At 42.1% G+C, this 25,306-nt stretch overlaps 1 protein-coding gene across 1 annotated transcript; it reads right to left on the minus strand.

The window, feature by feature from the left end:
• Positions 1-2,745: 2,745 nt before the first annotated feature.
• Positions 2,746-24,575, minus strand: ANKRD29 (ankyrin repeat domain 29; the record flags this gene model as incomplete). Its single annotated transcript, XM_010186407.1, has 9 exons — positions 2,746-2,829; positions 4,813-4,911; positions 5,957-6,052; positions 6,859-6,957; positions 13,140-13,238; positions 16,207-16,305; positions 19,766-19,864; positions 22,423-22,521; positions 24,465-24,575. Coding segments are annotated over 9 exons (885 nt in total), but the record flags the coding sequence as incomplete, so codon positions are not given.
• Positions 24,576-25,306: the final 731 nt, after the last annotated feature.

Below are 25,306 nucleotides of genomic sequence, written 5' to 3' on the forward strand. Positions count from 1 at the left end.
ATATATGGCACTCGGGGGAAAAAGAAACACTAAAAACCAACCCAAAACCCCATTTGTGCTGTTATCCTGTCCCCGTTCTATTTCTCAACAATATATGCTACCTTACCTTCATCCTGCCATCTATGAAATGGATTTAGTGCGTCTTAATTTCTAGTCTAATTTTACTCTCGTCTATTGATGTGAACTGAAGAACACCTGCTGCATTTCACTGGCGTGTGAATGAAATAATCTATTTCCCTGCCTCACTCAGCAGTGCATTTTGGAGCTTACAAAGATCATAGTGTCTGCAGAGCACTTTGAAAACCTTGCACAAGAGGCATGACAGCTATGCAAAGAACTACTGTCAATATTAGTGAATCACTTCAGCCACAAAGGGAAAGCAGGTTTCCGCTTTAGAACAACAAACAAACCACAGCAGTATTTACTGAGCACTTCAAAGATAACAGCAGCTTCATAAATACTAAGAACTATTAAGGTTTCTTTGTGAAAAGGTTGATTGCATGGTGAGAAACGGTATTGCAACTTTTGAGCCCATCTACAGGCAGAATAAGCACCTTTTGGTTACAGGGAAACCAAACCTAAAACCAGCCCTCTCTCCAAAAGCTCCGAGATGAGACCAATGCTCCCAATGGGAAGGCTGTCATACCTAAAAATCCCATGTTGGCTGACTAGAGTGCCTTTAGCATTCTGCAAAACAATATGTTCGTCTTCAACTCACTGGGGGCTCCAAATAAGCCTATCCTCTCAAGGTTTGCTTGTTAAATAAGTTAGAAGTCAGTCCTATGTAATGCTGTGCAACTTAAGTTCCCAATAAGGCTCTTGAGATTTCTGCATGCTCAGTATTTTTGAGTCTGTTGCAGAATTGAACCCTGGGTAGAATCATCCTGTAAGCATCTTGCGTAAGTCTTTGGTTCTGTACCAGCTCATCTGCAAGTTTCTGTTAGGCACAACATTATTTTAATTTAAAAATACAGTGGCATGAATTACCTAAACAACTAGATTTTTCTGGTGTCTTCCTATATTGTTGGAAAACTTAAAGCTTTCCTTTCTAATGCTGAATAGAAATTGAATAGCAATTCCAGCCTGCAAGCAAAGGTACGCCCACATCTGTTCTCTTTACAAGAACCCTGACTTCTTACCTAATTTACTCACAGAAAACAACAACTTTATGATGTGGTAATATATATGACTAATTTGCGCTAAGTAAACTACATTCATTTGTGCTAGCTCACAACATTTTTTCTTTAAACTCACTGAAGCAAAAGTGCAACAGTTCAGCTGAATCATAGGCAGACATCTTTTAAGCACGGAATATTGTTTCTTTACAATCTTCTCTGTCCTCAACTTTCAAAGCAATTTTTCAGCAATTTGCCAAGGTTTGAAGGCAGGTGAAGTGCCCAAATTTATGCATTGAACTAACTTTATACCTCAACTCACTGTAAAATAGTCTCTAATGTTCCTGTGATGAACAGGACTTGTCATATACTGCTTATACTGCAGAAATGACCGAGTTTTAATAGGGTGTCTTACAGCAACATGGTGAAAACATAGCTCTTCACAACCCATCTACAATTTGCACTGCCTTTCCCACGCAGGCACTAGCAGCATGTCTAAGCGTCTCAACCACAGCAAAGGCTAAAATAGCTTTGAGAATTCATTTTTGACGGCCACATTAATTAGTGAGCCTGTTTGAGTGCGGCTACGTGTAACCCTCCCACCAGCTGCTGAAACCACTTCTCCCATAATTCCCATTGCAGACCTGGGGAACAAGTGCATTGCATAGTAGCTGTGGGTACCAAACCATAGTGTCACATACATGCGTGCACAGAACATACGTGTACCACTTGTGCTGTCACACCTGGCAGCTGAATTTCTGATGTACCAGTGAATGATATACCCTGGTTGTTTTGCTCAGTAACTTGTCCTCCCCTACTCACAAAAATGTGTGTATGTAGACTGTAGGGCTGGGGATGGATCCCCACTGTGTACACATTGCAAAATGCTGCCAGTTGCCCCGCTGAGTTTCTGTTACTGGACAGATTGACAGATCAAGATGCTACAACTGAGGAGGACATCTCTGCTTATTGTTCAGTCCGTAGATTTTGGCATAATTTGTAACACTCTGGATCATTTTCATGGAGCCCTGGGCTGGCAGTAGTTGCTTCCTGTTGGGATGTTGCAGGCAGGATCTCACCTCTAGCCCTGTGTGGCACTTGGAGGTAAAGAGGAATGGTCTGAACTACCACTGCCAGCAAAGGGAGGGCAGCGGCACCATGGGGCTGGCTCCAGGACGAACTGCATCCAAACAGCTGCAAAGTCTGGGTGGCCTTTTGACGCAAGGGCCAGGTGCTCCCGACCCACAAGTGCACCCTGAGGCACTCATTACAGGTGTGCAGCCTTGCCAGTACAGTGTCTGAAACTTGCGTGCGCAGGGATGCATACGCTGCAGACGTGGAGGAGCAAACATCGGTGCTGGGACTGGCAGGATCCTGGAGTGCAGGCAGAGCTGTGGTGCAAACACAGCTCCTGGGCCAAACCCTGTTCTCATCACAGTCCTTCTGTATTCAGCAATGCCAGGCAGAGGCCCTAGCCTGTGGTGACCCCGTGGCAAGGGCCTCGTGCTTTCAGGGAGCATGTACTGGAGAGGCAAATCAGTTCTGCAAACGGTTCCAACAAGCCCTGCTCGGGCAACCTAGGGTTACTGTCATGCTGCTGTGGTCAGGGCGCATTTGCTGCAGGGTTGCGTTAGCTTTTCCTTTGCTTTTCCTTCGTGTGGAGGAGTCGGAGGATGCGTTCGTTTTTTGTCAGTTCTGCTGGCAGTTCGTTTGCCTGGAACAAAAAACCTTCAAGTTAGCAAAAATTAGTATTTCCAAACCACGGTTTAAAAGCATTCAGCTCGAAAGAAGATGGTACTGGGCATTATAATGCCATACTTATCCCAGTGTTGTCTCCACCACTGTTGGAGTTATCTTAAGAAGCCACCTTTCCATATGGTGTGTAAATCTCACTTAAGTCTTCAAAATAATCCTAGCATGGGCTTTGAGTGATCAGCTTATTTTGTGCTGACTGTCCAGCTAAATGGTTTCCCTTGGGCTCCCTATGCTTCTGTCACAAAATTAAAAGAGAACATAGCTACTGATTTTTTGGAGGGGGATAAGGCAAGACTTTAAGTACCAAAGTTTGTAAAAATCCAAGGAAAAATTTCACTGCTATGAAATAGTCAGTGCTATTCTGTAAGATTGATGATACAACATCAGAGTTTGGTCTTCTGTATTTATTGAATACAATTTTGGTAACATAAAGTATTTATAGTGAAGCTACTTCTGAAAATTACTGATTCTGTCCTGCAAATGTACTCTGTTGTGCCAAATTGCATGTTATTAAAACAACAACCAAAAAATCACTAGAAGAGGTTACAGCCACAGACTTTCTTATACTGCACACCTTCCTGCTGCAAACTACCATCAGTAGCAGAAAAATTTTGGACACTGTTTGGATGTTAGTATCAAAACAAAATGCCTATTAAAACAAACTATTGCATGAAAGGCATTGACTCTGCTGCCATCGAGTGGAATGACACAGAAATAACAGGCACAGATTTTATATTAAATAACCAAACATTTAGAAGGTATATGCTGGATTACTTGTATTACAAACTTTCATTCACCCAGTCATAAACCAGTAGTAAATACCAGACCACCCATTCATAGCTTAACAAACCCAGCTAGATAACTAGTGGCAAATAGTTCATAAACACTACTCAGAGAAAGACATTTTAATGGAAATCATCAAACATGTAATGTTAAAAACACTTTACAGAATCACACAGAATCACAGAATCACAGAACGTTAGGGATTGGAAGGGACCTCAAAAGATCATCTAGTCCAATCTCCCTGCTGGAGCAGGAACACCTAGATGAGGTGCACTTTCCCGTGTTATATTTCATTAAATTATTCCCTGCCCAACTCTCCAGCCTGTCCAGATTTTGCTGGATGGCAGCACAGCCCTCTGGCGTGTCAGCCACTCCTCCCAGCTTGGTGTCATCAGCAAACTTGCTGATAGTACACTCAATTCCCTCATCCAAGTCATTGATGAATAGATTGAATAATACTGGCCCCAGTACTGACCCTTGAGGCACTCCACTAGTTACAGGCCTCCAACTAGACTCTGCCCCATTGACCACGACTCTCTGTCTTCTTTCCTTCAACCAGTTCGTAGTCCACCTCACTACTCATTCGTCCTGCAGAAATGTTGCCGCTATAAAGTGAATATGAGACTATTTCAATAAACGATCAGACTTAGAGTAAGATATGGGAAAAATGCATGTAATTTGGGATATTTTTCATATTAGCAATGTGCTGAATTCTAACCAAGTTTTCTTACAGAAGGCACCCATATATACATTCCTATTGCTGCAGAGATATTGTCCTTAACACACCTCTCACGTGAGACACAAATATAACTTACAACTTATGAAAACCAGTGACGGATTAGTGTTTCCCTAAAATACTCCCTAGGTAGCCCATGACTACTTGTAGTTAAAAATTTAAGCTGTGGTGCTCCAGTGAGCAAGTGCATGGTTTGGTTATTCTCAGATTGATGTAACTTGACAAGTACCAGCATCACCAGTGACAATGCCTAGCACCCTTATAGACGATTGCATACAGAAACAAATCGACAGAGCAGCGGTGCTTCAGGAGAGGATCAAGGGGCAATCATGGGCCAACACAGAAACGTGGGGTGCCACCGCCTCCATGGCACACACAGCTCCACCACTTGGTGCTCCCCACCTGCTCCTCACCAGGACGTACCTTGTTCCTCAGGCATGGGTCTGCTCCTGCTTCGAGGAGCAGTGCCACTGTCCTCACGTTGCCGCTCAGGACGGCCGCATGGAGAGCAGAGGTCCCATTCTAGAAAATACCAATGGAGATGCTTGTATCATGCATGGGAAGCAATTGAAGGCTGTGAAACACAAATGTTTGCAAAGAATAAAACTACGAACAAGAAAGAAATGACATAGAAGAGATTAGGTCATCGAAGGTAGAGGGTCTGATGTAGACAAGGTGCTGGCAGGCTAGTGGGCTATGAAAGAAGTGTTTTTAAATGCCTTAATAAAAATGAGAGTCAAGTTCACTTTACCACAGCAATATTTCCTTTTAAAAATTACCCTTGTCAATAGATCAGAGGTGAAATAAACACAGCACTTGCTTCTGCCTGGCAAAATCAGCCATTAGCAAGTGAAACAGAAGCACAAGCAGTAATGGAAACCATCTGTGCATTTCATCTTCTTTCTCTGATGATTAATGATCTCAATGTCAGACAGCTGAATGGTGATTTTTTTATAGCTGGCCTTGTGTTTGTGGCTGCAAAATGACAGTGCAAGTAAGTGTGGAAGCTATTTCATACTTGTAATTAACAACCTAGATTTTCAAATACATCAAAATTGCCAATTAGTTGCATGCACAGAGGCTATTAAAGTATGTGATTTATGGGCACATAAATTTAGTTCAGCTATTAAAAAGCAGCTTCCAAATATGTCTTATTTTTCAAGTCAGTTTTTGAATTCAGAGGAAAACAAAATCAAGCAGAGAATCTGTTCACAACAGATCTCTTAGGATACCACTTTGCTGACTAAATGCAATAGAGTGCAGGATAAAATGCTAAAAAAGGCACTGTTAAGAATGATCCATTTACAGTAGAAATAAAATGACAAAAAGCATGAGAATTTGTTCTACAACACAATGCGCTGCTTCATTCAAAAATCAAACTTTGTTCAAAAATATTCATTTGTGTGTAGTAATAAAGACTAAATAAGATAATTTCATTTTTCTCCTGACTTTTTTGGCTCAAGCTCCTTATCGTCTTACACCGGCATAGTCATAAACATCAGGTCTTTCATCAGACCCTCTGCCTTCTTGAGTTTCTGCCTAAACATTTTTGTGTTTCAGTACTGACCTTCAGCAGGCCAAGCGTGGGAGAGAATTTCAGCAACTCCTCTATCACGTTGTTGTACCCTTTAATGGCAGCCTTCAGTAAGGCAGTTGTACCATCCTTTAAAAGAGAGAGGGAGGTCAGTTCAGTTGTTACCAATGCTTTACCTGCATTCCCTTTGGCTGGAGGGAAACACCCACTCTCCCCTAAACCTCTGAAAGAAGGGTCTCCTCTACTTATCGTCTTTGAGGAAGGCACCTCCACAGCATACACTGCTGGTTTTAGGGCATCTGGAGGATTGTTCCTCTGGCAGATCCCTCTACAGCTACCTGAAAGGAGGTTGTAGTGAGGCAGGAATAGGTCTCTTCTTCCTTGTAGCTAGTGATAGGACAAAGGGAAAAGGACTCAAGTTGTGCCAGGGCAGGTTTAGGTTGGAGGTTAGGAGGAATTTCTTTACTGAAAGAGTTGTCAAACACTGGAACAGGCTGCCCAGGGAGGTGGTTGAGTCACCATTCCTGGAGTTGCTTAAAAGATGAGTAGATGTCATGCTTAGGGACATGGTCTAGTGGCGGACTTAGTAGGGCTGGATTGATGGCTGGACTCGATGAACTTAAAGGTGTTTTCCAACCAAAACCGTTCTATGATGCTAGGTGGAAACATTAAGGTAAAATTAACCAGTGACACCATGTAACATCTTTGTGCCTCATTTATATGATACACAATATACCATTTCCTTATTCCAGAAGGTCCCTCCAGGAAGCTGTCCCAGACAGAACGGGAAAAAGGGAGCCCATGGTGGAACTTTACAACCTGGCAAAGAGGACGGACTCTGGGCACACCGTGCATCCATTCAGCCAAACTTGCAGCTACAAAAATCCTAGGAGGCATTAAGCTGTGGTCAAAGTGCAAGAAGCAGCGTTACTCACGTCCCGCGCAGCGTCTCGCTCAGCTCCCCGGAGCAGCATTACTCGCACCACTTCACTGTGACCCATCTGAGATGCAATCCACAGGGGTGCCGTCCCATCCTGCAAACAAAATAAGACTGCTAAAGGCTTCACTTTGAGATCCTGTGCTCCCTGGTAATTTATTGCCCAAGTCTGCCTACTGGAATGGACATACTTCAATTTCTCAATTAAATCCTGCATCACAGACATACACAGAATCGCATCGAAAAGCACATGGGAGCTCTGTGTAACAAGTCAGAACCACTCCAGTTGAACAGAGCCACCCTTAGCTGCTTTCTCTTGCATAGTTGACCTGAAATGTGCATTGCTGTGTGAACGCTTAAAGCTCTCTCTGGCTTACCAGCCATACCTAAAATACATGCAGAAGTTTGAAATGCAAAGGCCAAAGCTATCCTCTGTAGTTCGGACCCTAAGTGCTAGATGTGACACAAAATCTCACCATGCATGGGCAGATTTTGCAGCCGCATCTCTGTACATATGGAGTTTATAGAAGATAAGGAGCAATGCAGGATGATCATCAACTCTCAATGTTAAGTCACATTATCCACTCTCAGGGGATGTGGTAAAAACATCTTGCCTTGCAGTGATGGCAAGTATTTCACAAATTTTATCTTCAAGCACTCTGCTAGAAAACAAGGCAATTATCAAGAAAACCAGCATGAAACAACGAAACAATCTGCTTTGGAAAAAATGACCTATGCAATCATTACATGCAGGAAATCATTATAAGCAGAAAACCTCAGAAGAAAAAAAGCATATTCAGAATAAGCTAAACTTTGTGCTGGATTTCCATCCCAAACACAAAGGCGAGTTGAAGCACTAGAAGTATTTCTCGCTGCAATTAAAATTTAGTTTTGTGCTTTTTCCTCCTTTTGCTTCCCCCAGAATGCAGGAGGACTCCAGCAGTCATGTGGTGCCGAATTGATTCTTGTGGGCCTTTAATAAAAGACTTTGCCTGTATGGGCTTTAACACAAAAGTGAAGCCTCATGGAGCAGGGTGCCTGCTTCTGCCTTCAGCACTTGCCAGTTCCCTTTGCCACCGTCAGCAGCCTGAAGACTTGGCAGGAAAAAGGAAGACAAAACAAACTGGAGCTTCTAAAAGAGCCTTAATGAGAAGATTCAGAAGAAAACAACTTTTTACTTTAAATAAGATATTTTCACCTTGATCAAAGAAGCAGTCTCTTCCCTCAGTGCCAACTGAAGATTCATATGACTTGCTCATGCAATCCAAAAAAATATTGTTGAACCAGTTCCCTGCTTTCTTTGGGCTAGTGACTTAATCCTTTGGAAGAAACAGAGAAGTTATTTCTTCCTTTGCTATAATATTCTGGGCTTCCCTTTTTTTGATTCTGAGAAAGAGCAAATGCACATCCTGAGATCTTCAGTCTTCTCAGATGGTGAGGAACAGGATCTTTTCCCTTTCTTCTACCATTTCTCTATAAATTAACTCATTGAAATTAGTGACTGACCTCATTCTAGTATATATCCTGTTAATACAATTAGTGTTCTTTGTGATTCAAAAATAACAAAGGCTCTCTTGCATACAGTGTATGTGATGCTTGTGATAGCAAAAACTGTCTCTCTTCGAATCTCCCCCCACCAGAGGGCTCTAGAAAATAGAAACAGGGATGCTGAAAAAGCCTATGAAACTCTGAAAATATCTGAGAGCACCCTTCCCAATTTAATCTGCACGAAGATCCAGTGTTGTGCAAATCCACACTTCTATTTACTCAAGAAATGCAAGCACAAGCACAGCACGGGGAACACAGCAGCTTGCTCTTACTCACAGGGAAGTTTGTAAAAACAACTATTTTCAGGTATGAATGAAAAGAAGCAGAAGGAGATAAAAGTGTTGGATATCATCACTGTTACCATTAACTGTCCTTAAGAGTATTGCTGTGAGATATTGTCCTCAGTATCAGTTATAGGCTAGAGGCAAAAAGACATTGTGAGAAAGACTGACTGTCCTGGAGGACTTAGCCCAAAAAGAAGAAAGATGGCAAAGCTGGTGGGCTCACACCTATTGTCACCCTATTGTCAGCCTCTCTCTCTCAAGTAAACAGCATATAACAGACACATTTAGGCAAACACGCATAATAGTTATAGGGAATAGGTGAGAATTCTGACTGTTTTTATGTTGGTGTATGGTGCAGAAGAGATATTACATTGTACTAAGAGACTACATGAGAATTCCTGTGTAAGCAGATACTAGGGCTTGGAGATGAGTTGGGAAGAAAGTGAGAACAGGGAAATGTTCAGTTCAAAAACTACTTTCCTTTCCTTGTTCCTCTGCTCACTCAGCAGACTGCAGACCATAACATTCCTAGAACAACATTAAATATTTCATATGTTTTTAAGCCGTGCCTATTTATGTATTTGATTACAAGCTAATATATATGTACTACATCTTGTTATATGCAGCAGCCAGCAGTTCCAAACACACTCCGACTGAAATTTCTGATGCTCTTTCTCTCACCCATTAACTAATGACTTTGCTTTGCAGATTTCAGTCTCAACGTTTGCTTGTGGCTTAGAGTTTTAGAAAGGGCCAGGCCAGGATGGGAGGTGAAATACCCCTCAAATTCCCAGTAAAGACTTCCAGGGACAGAGACCCCCTACTCTCAGGCTACTCAGTGTCATCTCCTCCGTTATTCTGCCTATCAGTCCACATGGACTTACTTGCCAATAAGAAATTGCTTGCTTATCTGAAGTCTACACGCTATACAGGGGTATTGGCTTGCATATATATGTGATTGCATATCACATGTTAAGAAAAACACATTAATTTTCACAGTGTTTTGGATCTGCTGGGACACAGGCTGCCAAAACTGAGTGTAAAACTCATTGGCAAATAATCTTCTCGCTTTGTTTTTGAGTTGGAGAAGCAAAGAAATATCTCTTGCACCAGGCTTCAGACACTGCCCTCAGCTCTGTCTAGACAAAAAGATGATGAAAGAATTCCTTCCCGGCTTCCCAATGACAGAAAGAACAGAGGGCAGCTAATTCCTAAGAGAAATGACCTTGCCAAGGAAGAAACTTGCCACAAAGCTTCACTATTCAGTCTTGTGAGAGCTGAGCTGAAAAGCCTGCACATGGGCAGTCAGGACCATCCGAGATGCTTTAAGGTGTCAGGGGCACCCCTGTGAGACTGGGAGATGGGGCACAAGACCAGAGGGGAACTGCTACTCACTGGAGCAGCAGGGCAGATGCACACATTCAGATGAATTAAGCCCCCAGATTCACAACATAGAAAGGAAAATCTGGATACCACGAGGAAAAAGCAGCATTAACTCATGCATGGCACTCTGCAGCCTTGTATTTGGTGTTACATTGCTTAGAAAAGTTTCCTACAGCAGTGAAAGCAGTGTGGTTTGTAAGTGACAGTAAGAGTCATCTGGCATTGAAGCTGCCCCATCCAGAGCTACATTCCTCATGGTCCACATGCCACTTTCGAACAAAGTACAAATTTGTTTGTTAGCAGGAAAGAGACTGAAGTCCACCCAACCATTACTTTACTAATTAAACAGTAAAAATGTTCCATTTGTTAAGGAAATGTTTCAGGTTACAGTGGGCCTAAATACAAATGCCACGGACTTACCCAGGCATAATCTTAGCAGGGATCGGAGGTACTCTGAAGCAAAGTAAGCCCCTACTGCCAGAGATGAAGCAGAGCCAGAAGGAACAACCACACAGAGTCAAGTCTTTGCATCAACTAAGATTTAAAAGTGCCCCATGAAACATTGTGTTGTAGAAATTGGATTAGAGAGCTAAACAAATATTGTCAGAAAGAATTAGCTGGTGCATTATAACTATGGTTACTGGAATGCAGTTTTTATGGCAACATGGTTCAGCTAAATCTAAGGCTCTCCAACTTTATTTTGACCAACTGTCCTGGTTTACTGGGACAGAATTTTATAGTCAGGAAAACTGCCATTCTGCAGGAACTACAACACTCTGCTTCATGAGACACATTGCTATAGTTTTTGGCCAGCACTGGTATGTGATGGTCAAGGTTTTTCGCAGTTTTGAGATAAACAGGTGCAAAGGCTGAGGGAAAGGAAAACTCAGGGTAGCTGAACCCAAGCTGACCACAGGCTGACCAATTAGTATTAATCTATACCATAAACATTACATTCACTATAAATTGGGGAGTTTGCTGTGGATGATCCTTCTTCTTCCATGGCTGTAATCTCAAGAAGGACTTGTCTAATGTCCTACCCCTGAGGCCAATTCCCATACTTTACTGGCTGAGTGTAACTCTGTGTACTTTGTATTAATACTGTAAATTAATATTAGTTATTATTATTATTATTTCATTAAATCTATTTATATTTCAACCCACGAATCTCCTTTTCTTTTCCCAATTCTCCTCCCCAGGTGACAAGGAGTTATTGGGTGACAGCAACTGTTTCAACTACGACACCGACTCAAAAGGCATTAAAGGTCTATTCTTCTACATTGATCTTTTAGACTGCATTAATTAACAACTTTTAATATTTCTTAATCTTGACCTTGGGAGACAGCGCGGAGGCAGCCGAGGACCAGCTAAAGAGTCAGTCCAGGGAGCAGCTGCCAGCATGGCTCTGGTGCTGCAGAGGTGGGGGAAGAGGCAGCAGGAAAATTACTTTAGTTTGGGCACATAAAATACTAATCCAGTTTCCTTACACTATAGAAGCAGCAAGGAAGCTATGCAGACTTACAGATACAGCAGAAGTTGTATAGATCAATCTCTGTTGCCAGGCTATGATTTGCCAGGCTTTTGGTGTAGATGAAAGGAAATACTGAAAAATACCTGGCAATGCTCATCATATGCCACGTTGTCCATTGTTATTAGAGTTTCCACATTCATTTGCTCTTGTCTGCTGAATTTTTTTACTTGCCTGCAGTCAGTGATCACAACCACCTGGCAGACATACATGACTGATTACAAGGACAAGACCTTATCCCATGAATTTAAAAATGTGCAGTGAAGACCCAGGACAGCTACCTTGCCTGCAGGGTTTCAGCAGACCACAGGGGAGGCTCTCCCAAAGCAGGGAAAGATTCCTGCCATGTCTCTACCCAAACATTTTTATGTGCTGAGAGTAAAGCTAGCTGTGCAACTTCCACATCTGGCTACTCAAAGCAGCATCTAAATGTATTGTTTATGCACTGATTTTGGTGCCAAGAAACAGCGAAACAACTAAGGAACCCTTTATTTGGAAACCGAGAGAGCTTTTATATATTTCTCTGAACACTATAGTATGCTTACATATCCTGTAGTTAGTTTAATACCTAGGAAGTCCCTTGCACCCTTATCTAACACCAGCATACAGTGATGCAAGGTGGATCTAGCCCTTAGGCCGCTAGCAGCGACCTCTGAACCAGCCACAGATCTATCTCATACATATCATTTAATGATCAGACAGCAGCCTCACTGCCTACAGATGACCAACTTTCATGCTTATGATTGCCACTGGTTGTATGTATTTGCAGTATCAGGCCCTGTAGAGTGACTAGCTGGAGATGGGGACAGCAAAGCTTTCCTCAAGTATCAAGAGCTTTCAGAGATGAAGGTAACATTCATGCTTGAGTTTCAGAGTCCACAGGGGTGATGCAAAGTAAAACAAACAAACAGAAAAGTAAAAATAAAAGTAAAAGCTTTTGGCAAACAGCAGCTTTGACACTGAAGTCACAGTACTGAAGGCTTGGTGATTTAAATATACTGAATTTAGTACTGTTTCCCACTGGAGTTCCCAGACATTCAAAAGCTTTTCCAAGGATTTACAAAAGAACACAGGGATGTGGTAGGCTGTGTAGACCTTCACAAGTAACTTGGTACAACAGAAACAGATTAGTAGGTGCAAGAGGTAGTGCAAGGCCCTTATATCAACATTATATGTTGGAGTGTTATATTTTGATTTAGTTTGGTCCCTGGCACAAACATGCACATGATCCAAACCTGTTCAAAGGATCAGTCAGTGGTTTGATCTGCTTTAGGGTGTAAGTGCAACTGGTGCAGACCTAGAACCAGCTTCACATCTTCCAGAAATGATCTAGTTTGCATGCAAGCAGAAATGACTGGGTTACTTGCTTCAAAACCACATTACCAATCTGAATTAAAACACGAATGCAGGCACAGCCACAGTCTGCCTTCCAGTGAAACACCTCCATGGGAACCTGATGCCTGGTGAAATTGCTAGTGCTAATTTTTCATCACTAAAAAATAAGACCCCAGCTCTGCCCTGAAGTGCTGAGCTTACCTGCCGCGGCTGGTTAACCTTTGCTCCTGAAGAAAGCAGCAGTCGGATGACATCCAGATAGCCTCCTTGTGCGGCCAGGAAAATTGCAGAAGCACCATCCTAAGAACAAATACATCCAGTTAAGACTTTGTTGAAATGATGCCATTTTTCCACACAGAATCAAACCAAACTGAATAAAGTTCTCGTTCTTAAGCAATTATGCTGCATAACAGCAGCTATGCAGCCATGCTCAAGAAATAATTACCAAAATCCAAAGTCTAGTCCATAACAAACTATGGTAACATTTTCATTCAGTATGCACAAGTACTGACTCCCATCATAAACCAAACTGAGCATTAAATCCTGGGTCTGGAATACTGAGAGTTTATTTAACTGAAACATTGATGTACATAACTAGAAATTAATTCCTCTATAGCAATATAAGTTCATTTAGCTTTTATATGCTCAGGCAGAAGTTCTGCTACATAGACAGACGGTGAAAACACGTTCAAGTACTTTGCAAGACTGGAGACTCCAGAATTGAAGCCTGCCCTTGAGGTTGAAGGAGTAAGTACTGTGCCATACTACTGTGCCCCCCCCAGTGACTACCATGCCACTGTTCTGGCACATCTTGTAGAAGAGACCTCACCTGTAATATAATAATGTAAAAGTAGCACATGCAAGACAGAGTATCTCATAGCCCCATCAGAAACCAGTATTTTCGTGCAAAACGTTGGTAAAAGAACAAATTGTGAACAAATATGGGATTTTATTTTTCCTAATACGTCTCTCATGTGCAGATGTTCTCAGAATTTGACTCCTGAGAAGTTTGCTTCACAGAAATTTCCTACTTAGAAAAAAAAATTAAAATTCTTATTTCATTGAGTTTTATTGATGAAAAATTTTCAAGTAGCATTATAATCCATCCATCCAGCTAGAAGTGGAAATCTGTACTGAGGGTGGGACAGGTGTTTACCCATCCAATATATACAGCACTCAGCACAGAGTGTGCTAAGGCAAGTTTTCCCAGGAGGTGAGACTCTTCAAGTTTAAATAGAGACAGGAATGAGTCCTTTCACTGCATCTCAGATGTGCAAGTACACATCTCATGCCAACTCATGCATATGCTTATCACAAAATACAGAGCATTTTAGTGGAAGCCTGTTGTTGACCTTGTCATATGGCATATCACCATGTTGGGACCGAATGCTGTTGTCTGCTGAAAGATTCTGCTTAGCTACTCCTCTTCCAGCAAAACTCAGCACAGACTTAGTGAAGCATGAGCTGAATATAGTGCCCCAGGGACTAGATCTAGAGTGTTTGACCTTGATTTCAAGACAAATGTCCTGGTAAACAAGAGAGGTGTCTGCTGGCAGTACAAATGCACACCCCTGGGCCCTCTGAGGGGCTGTTTTCTCTGGCTGCTAGGCAAGTATATGAAATAGGGAGAGGGTATCAGGTCCTTTGCAGGCTTCCTCCAGAGACAGGTATAGTGAGAACACTTCCATTTAGAAAGTAAACAAGGTTGTGTAATGTTAAAGAGTTCCTTATTGTAGCATCAATCAAGATGGAAAACCTTGGGTTTCCTATCACTCAATAATTTTAAAAATTATTAGTTTGATTTGAATTGAAGCTGTGATGAGAAAGCTGTTTTGAGGCTGTAATATATTTCTGCAAGAAATATTGTTTAGCTAGGATATTCTTTTCTCCTCTACCCCTCATGTGTATAAATTTAAGATTAAAACATCTGTCTTGATGGTTTTGGGAGGACTACCCAAATGCATGCTCAAAATACTTCTCATTTGGTCACTCGCCAGTGAAACTGCCAACCAGATACCACTTTGCAAATGCAGCTTGGCTATGTCCCACAGAAGGAGCCAGGCTAATGCTCATTTTCAAAAGGTTGTGTTCTTATTTTATTAGGCAGCTCTTTCTGACTGGTTTTTCCCAATAAAAATGCATCTCTAAATCCAATCGCAAATATTGCTCATTTCCAGGAGAGGCAACAAGGAAGTTATTTTCCTGCCTTCACTTTTATGTAAGCATCAGCAGGTGTGGCAGCATGGCTATTTTTAAACTGAGTGGCAACCCCTGGGATTACCATGCAGTGGTATGAATCACTGCCCGCAGGTTAGAAAAGCAATCGCTATTTGCACAGCAGCGAGGGTGGGAAACTCTTCTTTATAACTGCAGGGTGAGGGCTGCACAGGGGTGGGGATCCCCTGTGCAACCAGTGCACAGCCACTAGCACACTGATGGCTTCTGTGGCCACCAGCCCTCAGCTCCCACGCACGCTCATGGGAGCAGAGTGCGACAGCATCCTGCAGATCCAAATCCTATGGCTGAAAAAAACACATGCCCGGGGAACAACTTCCTTTTTGTCAGTCTTGAGTGTCCCCAGGGTAGGAAAGAGTAAAAAGCGGAGGGAAAATCTGCCACTCATTTCTGTGGAATGCTGAAAAGCTCAACTTATTTGTGTCTCTGTTGGAGTAAATTACATCCAGTGCTTCATTGGTGCAATCCATATTTCTGAAAAGTCAACTAAATAATGTCAGTTCAGCCATTTTAATCATTCTTTGCCCAAAGCACTGACAAGCTAGAGATGCACTAATACCAAATAACATAATTTTAACTGACTTTTTTTTAAAATATTATTTTAAAGATGGTAAAGATTTTAACTTTTACTACTCCTTCTGGCAGAAAACTGCTGAACTAATTCTCTGGTACCTCAGGGGCATTATAACTATTCACACTTCTGTCTGCAATGCCAATCATGGTAGAACACAACATGGTCTTTTCTTCACAGCTAATGGATAGCACAAATCAGATCCAGATTTGGTACATAACCTTCATACAGATAATGAAACAAAAGGCAGCCACATCATCTTTTCTGATTTTGTGCTACAGAAAGGGATCAGGAAAAGCAGAGTTAACAAAATTCACATCTTAGAAGAGCAGAGTCCTAAAAAAGTGCAATGTTTGGCAGAGGCATCTCTGTGCTGGAGCCAGAGTACCCGCTGTTGTCCAACCAACAGCACATTTGTTCCACCACCAGTGTTGTCAATATTATCTGCATCAAATAACTCACATAAAGTTGATCGTGAATGTTGGCACCATGCTTTAACAGAGTTTCCACTACTTTTGCATGCCCGTACTGACAAGCAGCCAGAAGAGCAGTACCTCCATCCTGTGAAAAAGCAAAGAATGGGGACAGTCAGGTGAGAGGGCAGGTGCTGGACTGAATATCACCATAAAACTTAACCAAATTTTAAGGCTCTTCAGAATTTGGCTCACAGAAGTTCTGTAATGACTAGCTACTGAATCTTTCATAATTTCAGTACCAAGTCTTGCCCCATAAATCTTTAAACTTGGCTCTGTCACTATAAACACTTTTCTCCTGAAGTTTTTTTTTTAGTGAGGAACAGAAACAAAGAAAATTCTGCTTTTTGTTCCTCATCTTCTGCCTTCCCACTAGAAGCTTTGTCCTTTTCACAACTCCAACCTCCTCCATATCTCTGCGCTTTACAGCCAAATCCCCTAACTCTGCCAAGCTCTTCCATCTGCTGAAGGACATCACACCTTTCCCCTGCTCCCAAACCTACTGATTACCTACCGTTCTTTGCCCAGAACCTGATGCCCTGTTGTGCCCTGCCTTTCATCCCTGCAGGGAGCAGGTAGGAGCAATCTCAGCTGGTTATAATTGCTGCATTTCACCACTAAAGGGAGACCTAGGCAGATGCTTCAAATCCTGCTTGTAGAGCTGCTCCCTTGGGTGCCATCTGAGAAGGGAAACACTGTTGGCTAGTGACTCCAAGCCAGCTTAAACAACTAAGATAGCAAATAAGGGTCTTGCCATCCTGTTAAGTGCATTGTGCCCCACTCAAAAATTACCCTTATTTCTAATACTGATACAGAGAGGAAGCTCTTATCTTCTGCCAGGGATGGCACCATGCCACCATGCAGCGGTGATGTATACACCAAGTCATGTACACCAGAGGTCTCTCTTCTTCCCTGCCTTCTCCCTCTCTCAAGCCCTTCACAAGATAAGCTATCTAAAGTATTTCAGATAAATGGTTTCTAAAGCTGTTATTAATGTGGGCAAGAGACTGTGTTTTCCCTCAGACTTGTTCTCTGAAACAGCTCCAAAGTTTTGTCTGAAATTTTGCACACAGATAGATATCCACAAGAGAAGTTACAGCCCAAATGGCCAAATGGGTCTTTTATGATGGGAAATGCCAATCACATTTATTAACATGTGGTGTTATTTCATGCCTGCAATAACCTCATAAAAACTCAAGCTCTGACATGACTGAACTAAACCACAGGGACTGTTTATAGTTACTCTCAATAACTCATATTCACTCTTCCTCCCTGTGACACTGAAAAGCAAACAAGGCTTGAATGTCTGCAAGGTCAGATGTGAAACTCTTATGTGATGATCTAAGAATTGCATATTAATTCTGGATTACTTTAGTAAAAATAGTGTGTAATCAGGTCAGTGGTATTAAGTTTCTCTATAGCTAAAATGAGTCATTAGACTTTCCTGTCAAATTAAACTACCTTAATTTAATAGGAACTGCTGGAACAAAACACAAAGGCAACCACAATGGCTCTTGAATTAAAAAACACCTTATACACACTTAAAAGACAATGGCAAAAGCTAATAGCTTTGTGAAACCTATTTCCTGTCTCTAACCAGCTGACAACCATTTTGTTCGAGTAGTGAGTTACCAGATCGAAGGGATACAAACAAAAAACAGAGACATTTTAAAAGACTCTTTTCCTGAAGGAAATGAAGAGAGAAAGGTTAATGAGTTAAGAGAGAAACTGTGCTATCCAAATTGGAGGTCTGCTGTGGAGAGGCAGAGAAGGATGAGCTAAAGGAAGCTTAAAAATATTGAAGTTCCCCATGTGGAGGGTAAATAGACATGCTCAGCTGCATGTGGGAATAGTTTGTTTATTGCTTTGTGGTCTGTTTTTTGTTCTCTAAAATTCTTGTGTTCTCACCAAACTCCTGTTATTTTAAGAAGATTGGTTATTAACATAATTTCTGGAGGGGAACCAAATGGCAGGTCCCAGATAAAAAGCAGGCCTACAAAGCTAACTGCAGTTAGCAGAGTGGAGCTGATGCCCAGCACCTGAAGTACAACTGTGTGATCCCACCTTGGGAGGTGTCACAGCTTGAGGGTTAAGAAGGGAGACACTTCTCACAGGATATGTCTAAGTGTCTCAAAATGGGGGTCCTAACCAAGTGTTGTGTTGAATCCAGTGAACAGTTTTAGACAAATACATTTTTTGAAAGAATAACAGATTTCCAAAATATACCACTTAGATCTTCCAGACTAGAGTGACCAAGTTTCCTAGATCACCCTGATCAGAGTCCAGGGATAAGAAAAAAGCATTGGGTGGTCTCCAGTTCCAGCTGTCCACCCTGAATCAAATATTTACTGGGTCAGAAAGAATAGGTCTGACTGTAAGAAAGCGAAGATGGGGACAGGAATCTTTTCCACTGACCGTGCAGTATAATAGCACTCACTCAGTTAAATCAAGGAATTGTGAGCTCGTCTCACCCCTTGAACTTCCATCTTGCTTTCTCTTACACTTTCCTCCAGCAAGCTCTAGCTGGAGACCCCAGTCTTTTACAGGCCACAGGGAAGGCAGATGAGTTATGAAAAAAAAAGAAGTAAATGGCAGAGTTTAACGTCCCTTTCGGTCATGTGATACCCTCTTTCCTTTTTGGCTTCAGCTGAGACAAGTAAAAAGCTGAAGCAGCATCTCTGGTACTGGCAAGCCTCTTGGAAACTCTGAGCAGGGCAGCAAGCAGGAGCAGGGACACGTGAGCAACCGCAGAGGCTCTTCTGGGGCAATCGCCCTTCTACAGCAGGCAGGCGGCTGGTGGTGCAGCTGAGAGAAGGCACATTGCCTTGGGTTTATTTCTTGCTCATATCCTGTTTTCCTGACACAATGCAACTTCTATTAATCCTTCACTGCAAACCCTTCCAGCTCAGATAGGAGCTGGTTCTCTCAGCTACTTCTGCAATTCCTCCTCTGAAATAATTTTCCTTACTGCCCCCATTGAGTTTGTCCTCCCTCCCTACTGGTGGCACACACAGCAGCTGCCAGTCTCCCATGTAATACTTGGAACAGCAGCACCCCTTTATGGTCATGCTAGCTGCTGTAGATTTCTCGGTCTATTTGTCTATTTGTATCTTCCCTTTGTCTATTTGTCTCCTCCTTCGCCTCTGTCATTACTGCCTGAGAGAAGCTTAGAACTATACGGTGGTTTATCATCTCTGAAATACACTACAGGGGAAGGAAACTGATCTTCTGCAATCACTACCTGCTGAAAAATAGCCTCTGCCATACCATTCCACCTGCAGTATTACTCAGAAAACGTGCCATCATGCAAACACTTTTAAGAACGCACATGCTTATAACATGTCTCAGAGTAAGAAAAGAGGACATGTTTCAATTTATGATGCTTACTTTTAAGGATGCCAGACTGGGACAATGCAGAATAATATGATCTAATAATATGTATTTTATAATGAATATGTAATAACCTTAAATATTACAACATCAGCACTTATTGCTAATTACATACTGTCAGAACATATCAGCATGCAAAAATAGAACCGTCATCTTACTTTATTCTTAAATTCAGTGGAGGCTCCAAATCCAAAGAGAAACTTCACTACATCATTGTGACCTTGCTGTGCAGCAAAGAACAGAGAAGTTGCACCTGACTGTAAGAAAAAATGGATTAAAAACCTCCCAAACACAGAACACACCTGACTGAAACATATACATTTCAAATTGAAAAGTATTGAGCACAATCAGTTGATTATCAGCTGAAAAGACATGATGATTTTGAGGACTCCAGAGGACACCAGGTATCTTAGGTCAGTTTTCTTCCCATTCCACTGAGAAATCTGACCAGCAGTAAAGTAAAATCCAAGTTTCACAAGGGGCTTATGCAGAGTTTCTAATATAGACCTCTTAGGATTCACTCCTTTCTACCCAGTCACCAGATAGGCAAAGCAAGCCCAGAGTGAGAAAAGAAGTCTTGCACAATAGAGGAACAGTCAATTTGCAACTTACCCCTATCCCACCTGCTGCTACAACCTGAGACAAATAGGAGCATGGGATGGATTTGGATCAAGGTGCGGAAGACCAGGGTGGTGGTTATTTATTGTAACAGTACAACAGAGCTCCACCTTGCCTGACTCTCCACTGACAAAATGTGACTGCTGTTGGTATAAGCAATCTCTGTCTCTTGCAGTGGTGGCTCCTCTTCCAGCATAGCAGCCTTCAAACAGTTATATCCAGCCCTGCAACTCCTGCTTTCCCTTAACCTCACTGGAGAACCGAAACCTCATGTTTTATACTAGTTGTATAAAATAACTGACATCAATACATGACCCATGTTAATGGGTCCATCAAGACCCATGATGTTAATGGACCATCAGGACCCAAAAATGAATTTGCAAGATTTTAATGGCTGGACAGAAGGAAAAAGGAAGAAGGGCAGGAAAGGGAGGAAGTTGAGGAAGAAAGAGAGAAAGAGAGAAAGAAATAGAAGACAAGCAGGCTTTCCTCACTTTGGGCTCTCTCATCCTGTGTAGAAGGTGCAGGAAAGGGGAGCTACGCATGAAATTCACTCCAGTGCCCAAAGCCTTTACAGTAGCACATGGCCCCTTGAGACCATTTCAGAGCCCCCTCTCCCAGACACATTTATGGAGCTCTCACTTCCCCAAGCTTCACAACAACTTCAGAGTACAAGGGCACTGGTTTGAGTATGTGGATTTAGTTTCAGAACAGTGCCATTGGGCTTCAGGGCTTAAACTTCATCTGTTTTGCTTCCTCTCTACAGCAAGGTGATTCTGGAGAATTTCAGTGTTTCTCTTTTTGTTGGCTTGGTGAATCAGTATGTCCTGAGTGATACTCAAGATAAAACTGTTCTCAACTTTTCCTTTTATTGCTGCTTCTCAAGCAATGCTTACCTCAGGGAAGTGACATGTTTAAATACATGCTTATTTGGAACAGGACTCCACTGAAAGACATTGACAATCATGGTTAGAGCAAGTTTAGGCCAGTAAGTACAGAGACTCCTACATCATCAAACATGGCATTCAATGACTCAGTAACTTGCAGATGTCAGCATGAGATTAATGCTCTCATTCCAAGTAACCAAGGAAAATCAGAAACATTGGCTTGTATGGTTAAAGTGACAAGTACACTCCTGTCCTGCACTGCCTGCTGCCATCCCATGTTACTGCATGCCCTCCTTAAGCTGCTCTTCTCTCTGGACCAGTACAACTGTCCTTGTCCCAGCGCAACTCTGCTCTCTGTGTAGGCAGCACTCAGACCAGAGGGGCTGCAGGGACTCCTTACAATCACTTGTGCAGGGTATGAGGGGAAGGCACTTTTCCAAAACCAGCCACAAACATTGTCCCTTCCACAGGCAAGCACGTCACAGAATCACAGAATCACAGAATCACAGAACGTTAGGGATTGGAAGGGACCTCAAAAGATCATCTAGTCCAATCCCCCTGCCGGAGCAGGAACGCCTAGATGAGGTTGCACAGGAAGGCGTCCAGGCGGGTTTTGAATGTCTCCAGAGAAGGAGACTCCACAACCTCTCTGGGCAACCTGTTCCAGTGCTCTGTCACCCTCACTGAGAAGAAGTTTCTTCTCAAATTTAAGTGGAAATTAAATTAAAAGTGGAAATTAAATCACAGTGTGAGAGATGCCTTGAAAGCAAAGCAGAGATGCAGGGGCAAGTACAGGTGATTAAGCCGTACAAATGTTAGAGATTACTTGGCTCAGACTAAAAGGCAGAAACTCCAAAGGATACTGAGTTGAAATAATCCCTGGGCTAGCAATGGCATCCACTCTGTTATAATAACCAGACTTTGCAAATCAAAAGGTAAAGGACTTCTCCTTGTCATTTATCCCATCCAGAGAGCTGTAAATTACCATGCCAGTAAGTAAAACTGCAGATGCATAAGTGGTGTAACTCTGGGGGGTTACATTTCAGATGTAACTGCCCTTCACCAACCAGATGTGCTGGAACTGTTTGATGAATTATTTATAAATGTACCTCTGGTATCTCATTTTCTATTATAAACTCCAGCCATCTGATTCCTTGATGTCCTCAGCAGAACAGACCCTGTTTATACATGCACTGCACAGCAAGTGACAAACAAGCAATTGGCAAAAAGTAACAGACAACTATTTTATTATTTGTAATAAACCAACCGTCACTTAATCAATCCCTGTGGGAATGCAGAACTTCTCCTACCTCTCTCTGCAGATTGATATCTGCTCCTTGCAACACCAATTCCCGCACACAATCTAAGTGGCCATAGTAAGATGCTACCATCAGTGCTGTTGTGCCAAGCTGGGAGTAAGGAAAAACAAGTCAGTACCCTCAACAGACACCTCCAGCAATGAATCAGGCTGTCTGGAAGAGACAGCATCGCTTCTGTAAAGCTGAAGGAAGCTTATGATCATTGAAAAACTTGCAATAATTTAAAACTTACTATCAAGAATACTTTGAAAATGAGCAATTAGCAGGTGTTAAAGGAAAACCATTACAGACTTGCCTGCAGCACTAAGGCCTGACCATTCAACAAATATGTACACAATGACTTCGCTTATTGTTCCAAAATAAGTGGAACAAGAATAGCAATCATATTTTTGGTTTATACACAGAATTTTTATCAGAGAATTCCAAACATCTTTGCATCATTTCCAGAAGAATAACCTTAGACACAGGAGCTGTGTGACTTAGCTGAGTCACTTAACTGTGAGTCATAGTCAGGAGTAAGGTCTGGGTGATATGAATACTAATTTCCCTATCCAAACAGTGAGAGCAAACTCACTCTGTGACTTTTCACATCATATGAGAGAACTTTCCATACCAGAACTCAGTACCCCATAAGGTCACTGCTCCAGTGAACTAAATAAGATTCAGGTATTATATATACATGGTGTATGGACAATATGTGGAAATCACACGCACAAAGAAAAAACATTCACATACACCAGTTCAATTTAAAGAAGGAATGTGTGACATTACAAAAAAGAAACATGCACCCATAATTGAATGAAAATATTTTAGTATAGAAAATGTGTGTGCATGATATAATTAATAAGTCAGGATATTTTATGATGCATTCTTGATCAAGGTTAGCCTTATTTTGAGAAAAAAAAGCAGCAGTGGACCTTATTTCTTTACATCAATCCCCGTCCTGTTTATTTCATGCCCCTATCTGAACATCCTTCCCTCCCTGTCAAAATGACACTCCTAACATCAGTTCCAGAAGTACTGCAGGACAAGGACTTGCCTACAGGGAAAAAAGGAAATGAAAATGAAAAGATAGGTTACAGTCAGTGGACTTAGAAAATCTCTTGCACTTTGAAAGTATTCAAAGTGAGAGAAGCTGTGGCAGGTTCATGTTTCAGGCTGGAAGTGGCACTAACCCTGTACAACACCAAAGTCAGCACCAAAGAAACCTGGGAACTTCCCAGCCTTGGTTTTCCCCTGCTTTTTGACGTAGCTCAGTACAATCAAGTGTCTCTCCATACATTGTAGGCAGAATAGCAAGAAATACACATTATCTATGTTTCCAGCCCATTTCTAATCTCAAAACTAATTTCAACCCATGCCAATTACAGTAAGAAAATCCCCATTAAATCTTTCTGTCATGTGTCTGGACTCCTCTTTGTTTGGTTATTGAACTGTGCCTTCCTGCTGGTGCCAAGTCCAGGAGATACTGGGGTGGTGGGGAGGGATAAGTTAGGAAGCCAGCGGTTCTTCTGACGGCACAGCTGTGTGTAGTTCATTGTATGCCACATGGGACAGGAATGGCTGCACATCACCTGCAAACTTCTACACTGTCTACATGAAAACTGTGGTCCAGGGTGATTTTTTTAAAAAAAATAATTATGAGGAGCTCTCTTAGCTGACAGAATCATTGTTGTCTGAGCTCGGTTGAGTCGACTGCTCATGGTGATCTACTACTTTAATGACATTTTCTTGCAAAGAGGAGCCCGAGGTGGTAGAATCTGTGTTTTTAATGTCAGCGCCACAGATAACTGTGTAAGACACATTTTTGAGTGCTGGCAAATTCCTAACCCCTTGCCACTGATGTAAATCATCACGCTATTCTATCTTGAGTTTCAAACTTGCTTCCTGACAAGAGAAGGTTTTAAATCCCCCCTAAGTCCTGTAAGACTCTCAAATGCCTCATGTTAGATCCCTGCCACACCCTCAGTGCAGTGGGCTATGGAAAGCAATGTAAAATCAGTGCCGTGGGTGTAGGTGCATTGTGTGCATACGCTGTCTTTGCAGTCCACATCTACTCGCCCACTGTTCAGCAGCAGCTGGAGGAGAGCCAGGTTTCCTTTTCTCGCAGCCCAAAATGCAGCATTGGCAAGTGGTGTTTCTTTCTGGTGAAAAAAAAAAAAAGCAGAGATAAAACACTTTGGAAGATGCATTAGACAAACACACATATGCAAATTCTGCATTCAGACTAGGTAAATTTCAGCTTAGTGCACTGTACTTTCAAAATCAGAACATGGAAAGGAATATAATTTCTTTTTTCTTTAATTTAATTTCTTTGTGCAGTTAAAGAGATCAGTCTCCCTGTGCTACCTCACGTTGCTTGAGGTCTTTCCTGCGTCCATGGCAGCCTATGACTCTTAGCTTAGTTGGTAATGAGAGATGAGGATGCTCGTCCAGGTCGCCAGGGAGACATCACAGAAAACAACGTGCCAACTGGTACCTGAACTGTCTGCTTCTGCGGTGGGGCTGGGCACGGTTACAGAGCCTGAATCATCCTGCTGACATGTCCTGCTGCAGGACACCCTCCTGGGTTTCAGGTCAGCTCTCTGCCATCTCCTTCTTTTCTGCATATAAAGTCCCAATACAGGAAAAGTATTGCTCATGCATCTCTCATACTGTTTTGTATGCCTTCTCCTCAGAATTAATACCCTGTTACTGTGGGGACATCTCCTGGGTGGTGCTGGAAAAAAAAAAAGACTAAAATCTGTAGACTATAGACTTAATGATTCATTTGCTAGGTATGCAAGGCAATATGTAAGGCAAATTTGTGAAACTCTGAAATCTAGGTAACACAGGTCACTGTTAAACAAATCAGTAGTAATATAATACTCTTTAG

The sequence above is a fragment of the Mesitornis unicolor genome, unplaced genomic scaffold (genome assembly GCF_000695765.1).
Source record: "Mesitornis unicolor isolate BGI_N332 unplaced genomic scaffold, ASM69576v1 scaffold16556, whole genome shotgun sequence".
Classification (NCBI taxonomy): Eukaryota; Metazoa; Chordata; class Aves; order Mesitornithiformes; family Mesitornithidae; genus Mesitornis; species Mesitornis unicolor.